The 14,578-nt window shown below is 40.3% G+C and overlaps 1 protein-coding gene across 1 annotated transcript in view; it reads right to left on the bottom strand.

The window, feature by feature from the left end:
- LOC121387707 (microtubule-actin cross-linking factor 1-like) overlaps window positions 1–14,578 on the bottom strand; it is a 175,968-nt gene that overhangs the window by 123,331 nt on the left and 38,059 nt on the right. Inside the window, 7 exon segments of the mRNA XM_041518900.1 lie at window positions 570–661; window positions 1,069–1,131; window positions 1,905–2,051; window positions 2,318–2,440; window positions 3,132–3,227; window positions 4,415–4,525; window positions 7,974–8,045. Coding sequence (XP_041374834.1) covers window positions 570–661; window positions 1,069–1,131; window positions 1,905–2,051; window positions 2,318–2,440; window positions 3,132–3,227; window positions 4,415–4,525; window positions 7,974–8,045 — 704 coding nt within the window.

The following is a 14,578-nucleotide window of genomic DNA, read 5'->3' as shown; positions in this document are numbered from 1 at the left end:
ACAGGCCCAGACATGACTGGAAATCATCATAGCCTATGATGTCGCTATCATAGCTTTAAAAATACAGGCCCAGACATGACTGGAAATCATCATAGCCTATGATGTCGCTATCATAGCTTTAAAAATACAGGCTCAGACATGACTGGAAATCATCATAGCCTATGATGTCGCTATCATAGCTTTAACAATACAGGCCCATACATGACTGGAAATCATCATAGCCTATGATGTCGCTATCATAGCTTTAACAATACAGGCCCAGACATGACTGGAAATCATCATAGCCTATGATGTCCCTATCATAGCTTTAACAATACAGGCCCAGACATGACTGGAAATCATCATAGCCTATGATGTCGCTACAACACATGTCATAGTGACATCATAGCCTACAATCGTTTTTAAGATAGCCTTAAAAATACAGGCCCAGACATGACTGGAAATCATCATAGCCTATGATGTCGCTACAACACATGTCATAGTGACGTCATAGCCTACGATCGTTTTTACGATACTGTAGCACTATCATATCTTTAAAAATACAGGCCCAGACATGACCGGAATTCTACCTCTGTGCGGCCACAAATGACTTTGGGTCAGGCGGAGGTATGACCAGAACAATGGAGGGCAACTCGGCTTCATGTCCATCAGACGTCCGCACCTGAAACACACAACAAGTCATGTAGATAGCATCACATTTCGTAAATACTCTATTATGACCTAGTAAAATACCAACAAAAAAAAGAAGAAGAAAGAAATGTTTTATTTAATGATGCACTCCGCACATTGTATTTATGGTTATATGGTGTCAGACATATGGTTAAGGACCACACAGATATTGAGAGAGGAAACCCGCTGTCGCCACTTCATGGGCTACTCTTTTCGATTAGCAGCAAGGAATCTTTTGGTTGGAGAAATGGAAAATGTTTTTGTATTGAGATAATAAGAATGATAGGCAGAGGGTGATAGATGAGAAAGAAGAATGAATGTGTGAGCCAGCTTTGACAGGATTTGAACCCACTGTAAGTTATTTAGTAAATATTTCAGAAGATCTAATCCAGGACCTACCTGCCAATGCTCAGCGTCTGAATTGTCTAACACGGTGCAGGAGTCTCCTTCAGACAGCGAGATCTAAAAATAAATAAATAATAAAATAAACAGTCACAAACTCTGGAAAGTGAACCAAGCAAACTGTAAGCTAGATGTTACCCTGGCCTCCTGGTGTTGATAGTTGACTAGAGCTTGGGCAGTGAGAGGAAATAGTCTACACAGACTAGTCTAAATGACCTTCTAGTGGTGACAGTTGACAAGAGTGTGGGTGGTAAGAGGAAATAGTCTACACAGACTAGTCTAACTGACCTTCTGGTGCTGATAGTTGACTAGAGAGTGGGTGGTGAGAGGAAATGGTCTACACAGACTAGCCTAACTGACCTGGTGCTCATAGTTGACTAGAGTGTGGGCAGTGAGAAGAAATAGTCTACACAGACTAGTCTAAATGACCTGGTGTTGACTAGAGTGTAGGCAGTGAGAGTAAAAAGTCTACACAGACTAGTCTGACATTCTGTTGTTGATAGTTGATTAGAGCGCGGGCGGTGAGAGTAAATAGTCTACACAGACTAGTCTAACTGACCTGGTGTTGACTAGAGTGTAGGTAGTGAGAGTAAATAGTCTACACAGACTAGTCTGACATTCTGTTGTTGATAGTTGATTAGAGCACGGGCGGTGAGAGTAAATAGTCTACACAGACTAGTCTAACTGACCTTCTAGTGTTGATAGTTGATTAGAGTGTGGGCGGTGAGAGTAAATAGTCTACACAGACTAGTCTAACTGACCTTCTGGTGTTGATATTTGACTAGAGTGCTGGTGGTAAGAGGAAATAGTCTACACAGACTAGTGTAACTGACCTTCTGGTGTTGATAGTTGACTAGAGCGCGGGCGGTGAGGGCGAAGGCGGGCATCTCGCGGCGGTAGTAAATGGGGAACACAGATTTGCTTCTCTCACACAGCTTCTCCATCCGAGACTGGTAGTCGAGCAGCTGACACGTGATTAGCTGAGGAAACAGAACATTCAAAACCATCATCGTTAGCAGCATCATTACTATCACTGTTATCATCATCATTACTGTCACTGTTATGATCATCATTACTATCATTGTTATCATCATCATTACTATCACTGTTATCATCATCATTACTATCATCATCACACTATCATCATCATCATCATCATCATCATCATCATCATCACCACCACTGTACATCCAACCCAGTGTCCTATGTTACAGACAATGTTTCTAACCACTCAATGTAGTCCTACCCTGAAGTGTTTCAACATGAGTTGTGGGTCGTGAGTCTGCACCGGCCGTCGCAGCGCCTCACTGTTCAGCCAGGATAGAAACGTTGTCATGTCTTCGTCCAGGTGTCGGATGTCGTGGTGGAACTGAAATGGAATTTGTTTTGTTTTTATACAGAAAAGTAAACCAGTAAAGAAATTAATTTTAAGAATATAAAATACAAACGTAACACAGTGTCCATTTAATTAAAATCCGGGGCTTACGGGGTCTTCATCGAATCATCAAATCACCAAACATGAATTAAAGCTGAATTTTGAGAATATATTTTATTATTAAATAATTAATTTTTTTGTTACATTCATTACAATATAACATCATGTTGCTGGTGCAGCCATAGCAACGTGTGTTTATTTAATTTTTATTCATGAATGTAAAAAATTACGTCGTCAGGGAACGTCATATCTGATGACTTCATTTTACATCGATACTTTGTCTTATTTAGCGTTATTGTTTAGAACCCAAAAAATAATTCTAAATAAAATATGAACTTTTAACGTTATTATTAGTACGTATGTTTTAAATTTAATTATAAGTATTGTCTGTTATACCTTTTACACAGTTTGCACATGATTTGGGGTTTTTTGATACTCCGATGAACGTAAAAGAAATAACTAAGAAAATAATCTACAAACTTATGTATGTGAGAATGGCTTCGCAAATTCAGAGTTTGCGGATGAAATTTGTTTGTTCCTGCCCTGATGAAAGTAAAAGAAATAACAGACAATACTTAATTAAACAGTAAAACCGTTCCATTATAACTGTGTGTGTAATAATGACCTGATGAAATTCTGCAGCGTTCGACATATGGACGTCCATACACTTGTTGAGTACTGTTAGCCATTGCCAGCTCGATCGAAGAGCGTAGATACAGTTCTGAAACAAAACAAAAAATAATAAATAATAGTAAAAAAAACATTTTAAAAGTTAAAAATTTTATAAAATGAATGTTTAAGGACCCCTCACCATGAAAAAAAATATACTGGCTCTTATAATAGGTGTCAAAGTTTTGTAAAAACATTTTTAAAAAAGCAATTAAGTGAAAGAATTTCCTCAAAACCGGACGGGTTTCACGGACCCTTTATGAATATCAGTACAGAACAGTACCTTTCTAAACAGGATACCTCTCAAAACCAGACTTTTTGTTTGGTATCCACGGGTGTCCGGTTTAGAGGGTTTTACTGTATTTATTTTCTTAAAGAGACATTTTCCATAATATTATTTTTAAAGAATTTGAAATTATAACTTTTTAATTTTCCTGCTTAATTCTCTCATGTTAAATTATATCAATTAATATTATCCCCATAGACATGAAATAACAATACAAAGTGTACTATTCTAGTTCTCGGAATTTAATCTTTAAATTCAATCTATCTTTCCTTCAATCTTTCTTTCTTTCTTCACTGTTAACCCTTAATCACTGTTAACCCCTAAAAAACTGTATTTTTTCATATTATTAGACTAAGTGTAAACATATATATGCATGCATATATATATATATAGACCAAGCCTCTGCCCACTGACAGGGATTGACCCTTTACAGACCACGCCTCTGCCCACTGACGGGGATCGATCCTTTACAGACCACGCCTCTGCCCACTGACGGGGATCGTCCTTTACAGACCACACCTCTGCCCACTGACAGGGATTGATCCTTTACAGACCACGCCTCTGCCCACTGACGGGGACCGATCCTTTACAGACCACGCCTCTGCCCACTGACGGGGATCGATCCTTTACAGACCACGCCTCTGGCCACTGAAGGGGATCGATCCTTTACAGACCACGCCTCTGCCCACTGACGGGGATCGATCCTTTACAGACCACGCCTCTGCCCACTGACGGGGATCGATCCTTTACAGACCACGCCCCTTCTCTCTGACAGAGATCAGTCCCAGACAGACCACGGCCCTGCCAACTGATGGGAGTCTATCCCAGACCAATAATGCATCAGGTACCGGTAAGCTTTTTACCATAGGGCTACCTCCCATTCCTAACTGATGTTTATTCAATTCCATTCAAAGTAAAAGAAATGACTCTGCGTATTTGGTATACAAGCGTACTTTGTGCATTCTGGACGCCTCGGTAACATCCTCGTCTCGGTAAACACTCTCAAAGACTTTTGGTCTGTTGCTGAGGTAGAGGGCTCGATCCTCCATATCGGTCTGTACATTCTAAAAATAGAACACATTTAAAATGTTAAATATCAAGACATTTATATATATTACTATATAATATACTGTAAATCATAATATATTAGCTATGTTAAAATTTTAGCAAAATCCAAATAAGTGACATATTAGTGACAGAATTTTAGCGAGGTCATCACATCAGAAACTAAAAAACAAATAAGCGTAAGTTGTTAGATCAGCTGAAATAATGTTTTGGACGAATCTTGATGTTATGCATCTTACAGACATCTTGAATTTAGTCAAAAAAATTGCAGTACTGTGCATGCTAACTAACTATTGTTGATTGCTATCCTTTTGGTTTAATCAATACATGTAACAATTGTTGTGCGCTGTTAATCACTGACAAAACAATCAGGAACAGTCTGTTGTATGTCTCTTTTAATTTAGCACCATGATATATTAGCGTTTGTATGACCTCGCTAAATTCGCGAACATTTTATGCTTGCTAACAGTTCCTGATTTACAGTATATATATATATATGGGGGTGGGGGGTGGGGGTTTACCCACAAACATTATTCAATTTTCATAATTACCAGTACAAGACATCATAATTGTTTCATGAATGGTGAATCTTATGTAAAAAAAAAACATTATGCAAAAATTTTGTGTGGGTGGTTGGTATACATATATGTTATATAATGAACATATATAATGTATGAAGGTTTATCCTAAAACTTACCCATAATATCCGTGTCATAAACCCATAGTGTATTAACCCGGTTAATAATGATATTAAAATTTGCAAGGTCTCTAGGTAATGTGTTGCTGTGGATGGGTCATTTGCTTACAAACCAACAAGAACTGTGTACCTAAGCGTAACATTTTCAAATATGTAGTTAAAATGCGTGACATCAAACTACTTTGAGTTAATCGTGATGACGTCATATTACCGATGGCGGCAACTTTAGTACTGTGATTTACTAAACATTTAATTAAAATGTTATTTTACAAGTGTTATAGGATAAATAGAATTCGCTACTCATGTTTTTTAATAAGTAAGATATCAACCTCGTTTAGTTAATCGGCATTTGTCTTGGTAGAGTCTCGGCAAATACCGATTAACATAGACTCGGTTGATATTTTACATACACTGTATTAAAAAACACTTTTGACATATAACAACTGTCTCCCCCCAACCAAACCCTCCCCCTAACCAAACCTTCCCCCTAACCAAACCTTCCCCCTACCAAACCCTCCCCCTTGATCTGGAACAGACCTTATGTTCCGTAATCTGTTGTTCAAATGACTATCAAATAGAGTGACCTCCCTTGATTTATAGCAGCCTTGACAACAATGGCATTTCATATCAAATCAATAAAGAATTGTTATCACCTCTTCCAATTTTGATGAAACTTGCTGTGTTTTTGTATGAACATGAAACAATGTTACCGTGTAAATTTCACCCTATTTTTGATTGATTTGATGCCCAAACTGACTGGTTGTTTTGATCAATTAATGCCGGCTGCCACCTGCTGCCCATTTACTTTCACCATTTAATGTCCAGTTCACCTGCTGTGGCTAGGCCTATATAATCACCTGTTTCCACTTTCAAAACAAGATCTGTCAGACATGATTGTCTACGATATAAAATTTAACTCCATTGGGGCGGGACATAGTCCAGTGGTAAAGAATTCGCTTGATGCACAGTCGGTTTATGATCGATCCCTGTCGGTGGACCCATTGGGCTATTTCTCATTACAGCCAGTGCTCCACAACTGGTGTAACAAAGGCTGTGGTATGTACTATCCTGTCTGTGTAATGGTGCATATAAAAGATCCCTTACTGCTAATCGAAAAGAGTAACCCATGAAGTGGCGACAGCGAGTTTCCTCTCTCAATATCTGTGTGGTCCTTAACCATATGCCTGATGCCATTTAACCGTAAATAAAATTTGCTGAGTGCGTCGTTAAATAAAACATTTCTTTCTTCTTTCTGTTGGACATAAACATGCTACAACAGCAGGATTCGAACTTAACAATGGCACTGACGGCAATTGCCACCCCACTTTTCAGATATTTTGCTTTATATTTGCTTTATAATAGTGTAAAAGTGTGTAAATATAAAAGTGTGCCCCCCACACACACACCTTTTGGCACCTTCCTTCGTCACTATGAGATATAAATTGCTGTGAGCCGGGAGCATCCCCAATAACACTTTTGTGGTGCTGGATAAAAATTACTATCGTCGGTAAAATTCCCTCAAAACAACAGCAAAAATGAATATATCTGGTGTACATTATCTGTCAGCATTTAACATTTGTACATTTGAAATATGTCTACATGCAACAAAATAACTTTTCAGTCATATTTACTTGCTGTAAAAGTAACCATTAAAAAAATTTAATCTAGGAACGCTCAAAATTGCTGTCGATGGGCCTTTTCACCCATGGCAATGTTGTTGTTTTTTAAATGCTGTGGCTGACAAATTCTTCTTAAGTTCGAGCCCTGCAACCACTACCTGTACAAAAGTCGGGAAGTTTACCACGTATACTGGGGTACCACGATATCGCGGTACTTAACTATTTGGAAGAAATAAAGAAATACACAATGTATACTAACATATATGAAGGTAAATATAGTTAGGTTGCAATTTTTGCTAAATCTGCATCATGTCCATGCCATTGTGTTGACAAATAAATGCAGTTCTAACATTTAAACAGTTGAAGGAAGTACGCCATAGCACTGGCTTCCGTTCAAAGGGAGGTTACCACGATATCGCGGTAAATCGTAAATGTTACAATACGGTGGACTGCATGGGTCAAAAATGGCTCTTTTTGTACACACATTTGTAGTAGTGTCTAGTAAACAAACTTCAATACACGAACGAAGAAAAGTCAACTTAAAACGTTTCGTTTTTCAACTGTAGTAAAATATTTACATTTTCCAATGGAAAAGTCGGTAATAATAATTATTATTCTTCTGCAAGAAAGTGTGGGCATTTTTTTTTAATTGTTCATCATATTAGTAAGATTCAACAGTTATGTAATCAATATTTATCGAGTAAAACCAAGAATAGAACATATTAAAAGTTATGTGTTTTGTTTAAATTGCCAATAAATATAGGCATGGCCCTTAAATGTTTCCATACTTTTCTAGAAGTCGCGCGTTCTAAATATAGTAACACCGTGACATGTATAGCCTCGTTTTGATTGTCAATAACCAGACGACAGTTTGATAGCTGTCAGAGCAGAATTGTATGCATGTATGGTTAAGTACTGGGGCTATTTATAAGCATGGGGGTGTCAGTAAAATCACTCTCGCTGTTATTTTATGACCAAACAGTAAAACTATGAATACATATCCAAAATTCTGACATTTCTTCAAATTGTTTTACGGGCAAAACAATGTGATCATATTTTTAATAATAAACGTGCCACCAGGGGACGTTGCATGTGCCAAACTGCAAAAAATATCGTGAGCAAGGAGTATACCTGATACAGATTTTCCACCTCGCTGACGTATAAAACAGTCTCCAAGCATCTTTTCTTTTGTAATGCTGCATCCTGAAAATACAGCAATAATGTCATATTATAGCATGGTTTCAAAAACAAAATTAAAGGGACAGACCCTAGAGTTTCAACCCGTGAAAATTAACACTAAGTTTAGTTAGTCTAAAAACCTGTAACACATTTGGATAAAATTACAATTGAGTGAAACATGAGTCTGTGATTTTGAAATGGTGAAATGCCCTCTAAAGTTTTATTTTAATAAAAATGTAGGGAACAAAAAAACAAAGAAATATGGTTTGTTTAACAACACCACTAGAGCATATTCAATTTATTAACCATCGGCTATTGGATGTCAAACATTTGGTGATTTTGACAGTCTTAGAGAGGAAACCCGCAACATTTTCCATTAGTAGTAAGGGATCTTTTATATGCACCATTCTATAGACAGGATAGCACATACCACAGCCTTTGATATACCAGTCGTGGTGCACTGGCTGGAACGAGAAATAGCCCAATGGGCGCACTGACTAGGATTGATCTAAGACCAACCTCATATCAAGCGATCTCTGTACCACTGGGCTATGTCCCGCCCCCGAACTGGTTGGAACGAGAAATAGCCCAATGGGTGCACCGACTGGCATCGATCTCAGACCGACCACACATCAAGCGAGTGCTGTACCACTGGGCTACGTCCCGCCCCAGTGTACCGTTCTCGACTTTCTTGATGAATGGTAATCTCATGATAACAACACAGCAGGGCGGTATTTAACTCAGTGGGAAGAGCGATCGTCTGACGCGCGTTGGCCAAAGGACTGAACCTGCTCGATGGACACATTCTACGACTGAGATTTTCCCATCCCAAACAGGGCTCTACAACTGTGGTATATGTGTGCTGTCATATCTATGGGAAACTGCATATAAAAGATCCCTTGCAGCTGGTGGGGAAAAAAAATGTCGTAAACACCATATGTCAGAATTATAAAAATCTTTGACATCAAATAACCAATGATTAATAAATCAATGTACTCTAGTGGTGTTAAAAACAAACTATAAAGCAGTCATTGTTTTAGAATATTTTTTTCTAATTTTCATTTTCATTCATACTTACCCAATGCTAGTACAAAAATGCTATACAACCTGAATCATAACCTACACTGTCAAATTGTCTCCCTTGCTGGATGCATATTAGTACATCTGCACATGGGTAGACCATCAACTTTGGCCTTGATTCAAAGTCCAAAATTAATAAGATTATTTTCATGTGATTATTTAACACTACTGGTCCAGAAAATTTTAATCTGTGGTTCGGACTACTTAATGATTATTTTGACTAAACAGGAAACCAGCTGTCACCATGTTGGCTATTCGCACAAAAACCTGCTTAGCAGTGACATATCTTTCATTTATCATATTACATACTCATAATATCCATGTCATAAACACATGTGATAATTTTGTGAATTAACCTGGTTAATAATGGTGTGCAAATTTACAAGGTCTCTAGGTAATGTGTTGCTGTAAATAATCATTTGTTTACAAGCCATAAAGACCCATATACCTGAGCGTAAACGTTTTCATAAGATTTAGTTAAAGTGTGTCACATCAAAGTAATTTGTGCTATTGTGATGACGTCATATTACCAATGGAGGCAACTTTAGTACTGTAGTTTACTAAATATTGAATGAAAATGTTATTTTAGTAGTGTGGGCGGGGCCACCGGGGCGGCTGTCCTGGGTGGAAGGCCACTACATCCTCTTCTCTCTCTCTAACTACTAACAAGTAACCCACTGTCCTGGGTGGAAGGCCACTACATCCTCTTCTCTCTCTCTCTAACTACTAACAAGTAACCCACTGTCCTGGACAGACAGCCCAGATAGCTACAGTGTGTGCCTGCTTGAACTTTAATTAAGCACGAAAATAATTTAAAAGAAAGAAAGAAAATGTTTTAGCTCCCATCAACTGAACAGTAGCAGTTGGCCTCAGATTACAGTTATCTTCCCATTTGGTTGTCCAAAATCCGGAAGTTTCACCGCGCAAGTAGTCTGCTGTTTGACTGTGATTATTTCATGGCAGACAGCTATGAAGTGGCAACTGTTTGACTGAAGTGACAGGGGATAGCATGTAGTTTGTAAACATGTGTAATTTGTTGACATTGAAGACTTGTTTGTGGTAAATCTAGCCCATGCAAAAGTAGTGCTTTTTGTGTAAAATGGGTGTACTCCGGCCTGGTTTAGAGGGTGTGTCTGTTTAAACCAATATGCTGGGAGAAAGAGCTGGACAACAGGGGTTGTCCTTTTCAGGGTATGTGTCCCCCATGCAGGCAAAGGTACATACAAAACTTCACGGGCCTGCTGATATTAATAAAAATGTTATAGCCACTAAGGCTATATAGAAACATATAGCGAAATTAATTGTGGTCTGAGGCCTGATATGGCAATTTGTTTTGACAGTCAATCCAGTAGAAGGTAGCCATTTGTGTTAGTCGCTTGTAATTTCCTTCATCTCTTCTGCAGAGCACCACAGATAGAACAAGATGTGGAGCTAATATTTTGACAGTCAATCCAGTGGAAGGTAGCCATTTATGTTAGTCGCTTGTGATTTCCTTCATCTCTTCTGCAGAGCACCACAGATAGGACAAGATGTGGAGCTAACATAGTGCATATATCTAGCTAGTATCAACAACAACAATTTCACTTCTCCAGAATACAATTCTTTTACATTTCTGTCATCTTGTTCCTTACATGATTACTTTGTAATGATACAAAATAGCACTGTCATTCTAATAGAAAAAGAAAGAAATGATTTATTTAATGACACACTCAACACATTTTATTTACAGTTATATGGCATCAGACATATGGTTAAGGACCACACAGATTTTGAGAGGAAACCCGCTGTCGCCACTTCATGGGCTACTCTTTCCGATTAGCAGCAAGGGATCTTTTATTTGCGCTTCCCACAGACAGGATAGCACAAACCATGGCCTTTGTTGAACCAGTTATGGATCACTGGTCGGTACAAGTGGTTTACACCTACCCATTGAGTCTTGCGGAGCACTCACTCAGGGTTTGGAGTCGGTATCTGGATTAAAAATCCCATGCCTTGACTGGGATCTGATCCCAGTACCTACCAGCCTGTAGACCGATGGCCTAACCACGACTCCACTGAGGCCGGTCTGTCATTCTAATAGATACATGGGGCGGGATATAGCCAAGTGGTAAAGCGCTCGCTTGATGTGTGGTCAGTCTGGGATTGATCCCTGTTGGTGGGCCCATTGGGCTATTTCTCATTCCAGCCAGTGCACCACGACTGGTATATCAAATGCCATGGTATGTACTACCCTGTCTGTGGGATGGTACACATAAAAGATCTCTTGCTGCTAATCGAAAAGAGTAACCCATGAAGTGGCGACAGCAGGTTTTGTCTCTCTCTATATAATTATATGTGTGGTCTGACGCCATATAATTGTAAATAAAATGTGTTGAGTGCGTTGTCAAATAAAACTTTTTCTTTCCTTTCCTTTAACCATATGTCTGATGCCATATAACTGTAAATAAAATGTGATGAGTGTGTTGTTAAATAAAACATTTCCTTCCTTTCTTCAGTCATGGAGATTCCAGTGGACAGCTTATAAACCACATGCACATTTTTCTGTTCCACCCCAAGAAGCCTTACATGTAGTCTGGAATGATTGTTATTGTTAACATTATAATCATATGTAGATTAACGCCATTATGGGGCTTACAATGTACATACACATGAAAACAGGCCGTCAGAGTATTGTAACTAATAATCCTATTTGTCAGAATATATATAGTGCTCTATTGTAAATGGAGGAAATGTATAAAGAAGAAAGTTAAATTTTGTTTTAGTTAACGACAAGACAAGAACACACCGATATATCTATCATTGGCTATTGAATGTCAAACATTTGGTAATTTTTACATTAGTTTTACAGAGGAAACCTGCTACATTTTTCCATTCGTAGCAAGGGATTTTTTATATACACCATCCCATGGCCTTTGATATACTAGTCATAATGCAATGCCCCCCCCCCCCCCCCCCCCCGACCTGACCTGACCTGACTGGGACAAGAAATAGCCCAATGGGCCCACCGATGGGGATCGATCCTAGACTGACCGTGCATAAGGCGAGTGCTTTACTACTGGGCTATGTCTCGCCCTTATAAAGAATAATGTAAAATATTGGTTTTAATTTGTTTTAAAATAAAGACAATTTGAAAAGATTCCTTGCTACTAATTAGTTAGCCCGAGTACTCTGACTGTAAGAGAGCTAGACGGACATTTGGACATAAACACGCTCTCATTACAGTCAGAGACCAACCTATGTCTTTTTTTGGCAATTCCTGACTACCGAACGGTAGGCAACGAGTCCCGCTCTAATACCACAACAATCCTATGTTTGACGTCAAATACCTTTACATCAATCATTTTCGAGTTAAGTGATACAAAAAAATCCACATATTAATCACTAATACACATACTACAGAAAGAAACCCGACAACACCCACATTCAGCTACGCTTCGTGACACTCCGTCGCAACAATTACAAAGCTCTACTTTACTTAGAGGTTATTGTTTAGATGATCAATTTTCGTACATTCGAAGTGTTTTTGGTCATCCTGGTGTTTTTAATATCACAAAATGCAACAGTTATGGAGTCAAGTTTTAGTCTATTTTTAGAGGGTATTTTATCATTTCAAAGTCACAGACTCATGTTTCACTCAGTTGTAACTTTATCCAAATATGTTACAGGTTTGTAGATTGACTAAACTTAAGTGTTAATTTTCACGGGTTGAAACTGGGGTATGTCCCTTTAAGGTTTACAGTAACTTTAGTCCATCAAAAAACCTAAATTATAAATTAAAATATTAAACAAAATTCAGTGCATATTAAACAACATTCCATGAATACCATTCAGCATGCGTCTGTCATTTATTGCTAACACAACAATGGAATTAGTCAGACGTGGAGAATAGAATTCATGTTCTGTCGTTTCAAATTGAGTCATTTACAAAATCAGTCAAACGTAGCAACTATTGCATACAAACAGCTTTAACTGACAGAACAGACTTTGACAACAGAGGAGAAAACGGAATGATTCATAATGTTTCAGACTAGCAGTCTTTTTGGCGAGTAAAATACAAAATAAAGTGGAGGGACTTGTCCAGTGGCAGGTCTAGGATCGATCCCTGTCCCCACCTCTCTCAAGACTGTGTCCCCACCTCTCTAGAGACTGTGCCCCCACCTCTCTCAAGACTGTGCCCCCACCCCTCTAAAGACTGTGTCCGCACCTCTCTATAGACTGTGTCCCCACCCTTCTAGAGACTGTGCCCCTACCCCTCTAGAGACTGTGCCCCCACTTCTCTAAAGACTGTGTCTGCACCTCTCTAGAGACTGTGTCCCCACCCTTCTAGAGACTGTGTCCCCACCTCTCTAGAGACTGTGTCCCCACCCCTCTAAAGACTGTGTCCGCACCTCTCTAGAGACTGTCTCCACCCCTCTAGAGACTGTGTCCCCACCCCTCTAGAGACTGTGTCCCCACCTCTCTAGAGACTGTGCCCCCACCTCTCTCTCGAGACTGTGCCCCCACCCCTCTAGAGACTGTGCCCCCACCCTTCTAGAGACTGTGCCCCCACCCCTCTAGAGACTGTGTCCCCACCTCTCTAGAGACTGTGTCCGCACCTCTCTATAGACTGTGTCCCCACCCTTCTAGAGACTGTGTCCCCAACCCTCTAGAGACTGTGCCCCTACCCCTCTAGAGACTGTGTCCGCACCTCTCTATAGACTGTGTCCCCACCCCTCTAGAGACTGTGCCCCCACCTCTCTAGAGACTGTGTCCCCACCTCTCTAGAGACTGTGCCCCCACCTCTCTCTCGAGACTGTGCCCCCACCCCTCTAGAGACTGTGCCCCCACCCTTCTAGAGACTGTGTCCCCACCTCTCTAGAGACTGTGTCCCCACCTCTCTCAAGACTGTGCCCCCACCCCTCTAGAGACTGTGCCCCCACCCCACTAGAGACTGTGCCCCACCTCTCTAGAGACTGTGCCCCCACCCCTCTAGAGTCTGTGCCCCCACCCCACTAGAGACTGTGCCCCACCTCTCTAGAGACTGTGCCCCTACCCCTCTAGAGACTGTGCCCCCACCTCTCTAGAGACTGTGTCCCCACCTCTCTAGAGACTGTGTCCCCACCTCTCTCAAGACTGTGCCCCCACCCCACTAGAGACTGTGTCCCCACCTCTCTAGAGACTGTGCCCCCACCTCTCTCAAGACTGTGCCCCCACCCCTCTAGAGACTGTGCCCCCACCCTTCTAGAGACTGTGTCCCCACCTCTCTAGAGACTGTGTCCCCACCTCTCTCAAGACTGTGCCCCTACCCCTCTAGAGACTGTGCCCCCACCCCACTAGAGACTGTGCCCCACCTCTCTAGAGACTGTGCCCCCACCCCTCTAGAGTCTGTGCCCCCACCCCTCTAGAGACTGTGTCCGCACCTCTCTAGAGACTGTGCCCCTACCCCTCTAGAGACTGTGCCCCCACCCCTCTAGAGACTGTGCCCCCACCCCTCTAGA

The sequence above is a fragment of the Gigantopelta aegis genome, chromosome 13 (assembly GCF_016097555.1).
Source record: "Gigantopelta aegis isolate Gae_Host chromosome 13, Gae_host_genome, whole genome shotgun sequence".
NCBI lineage: Eukaryota > Metazoa > Mollusca > Gastropoda > Neomphalida > Peltospiridae > Gigantopelta > Gigantopelta aegis.
Note: the sequence above shows the minus strand (reverse complement) of the source record. Positions and strands in the feature narration are given on the sequence as shown.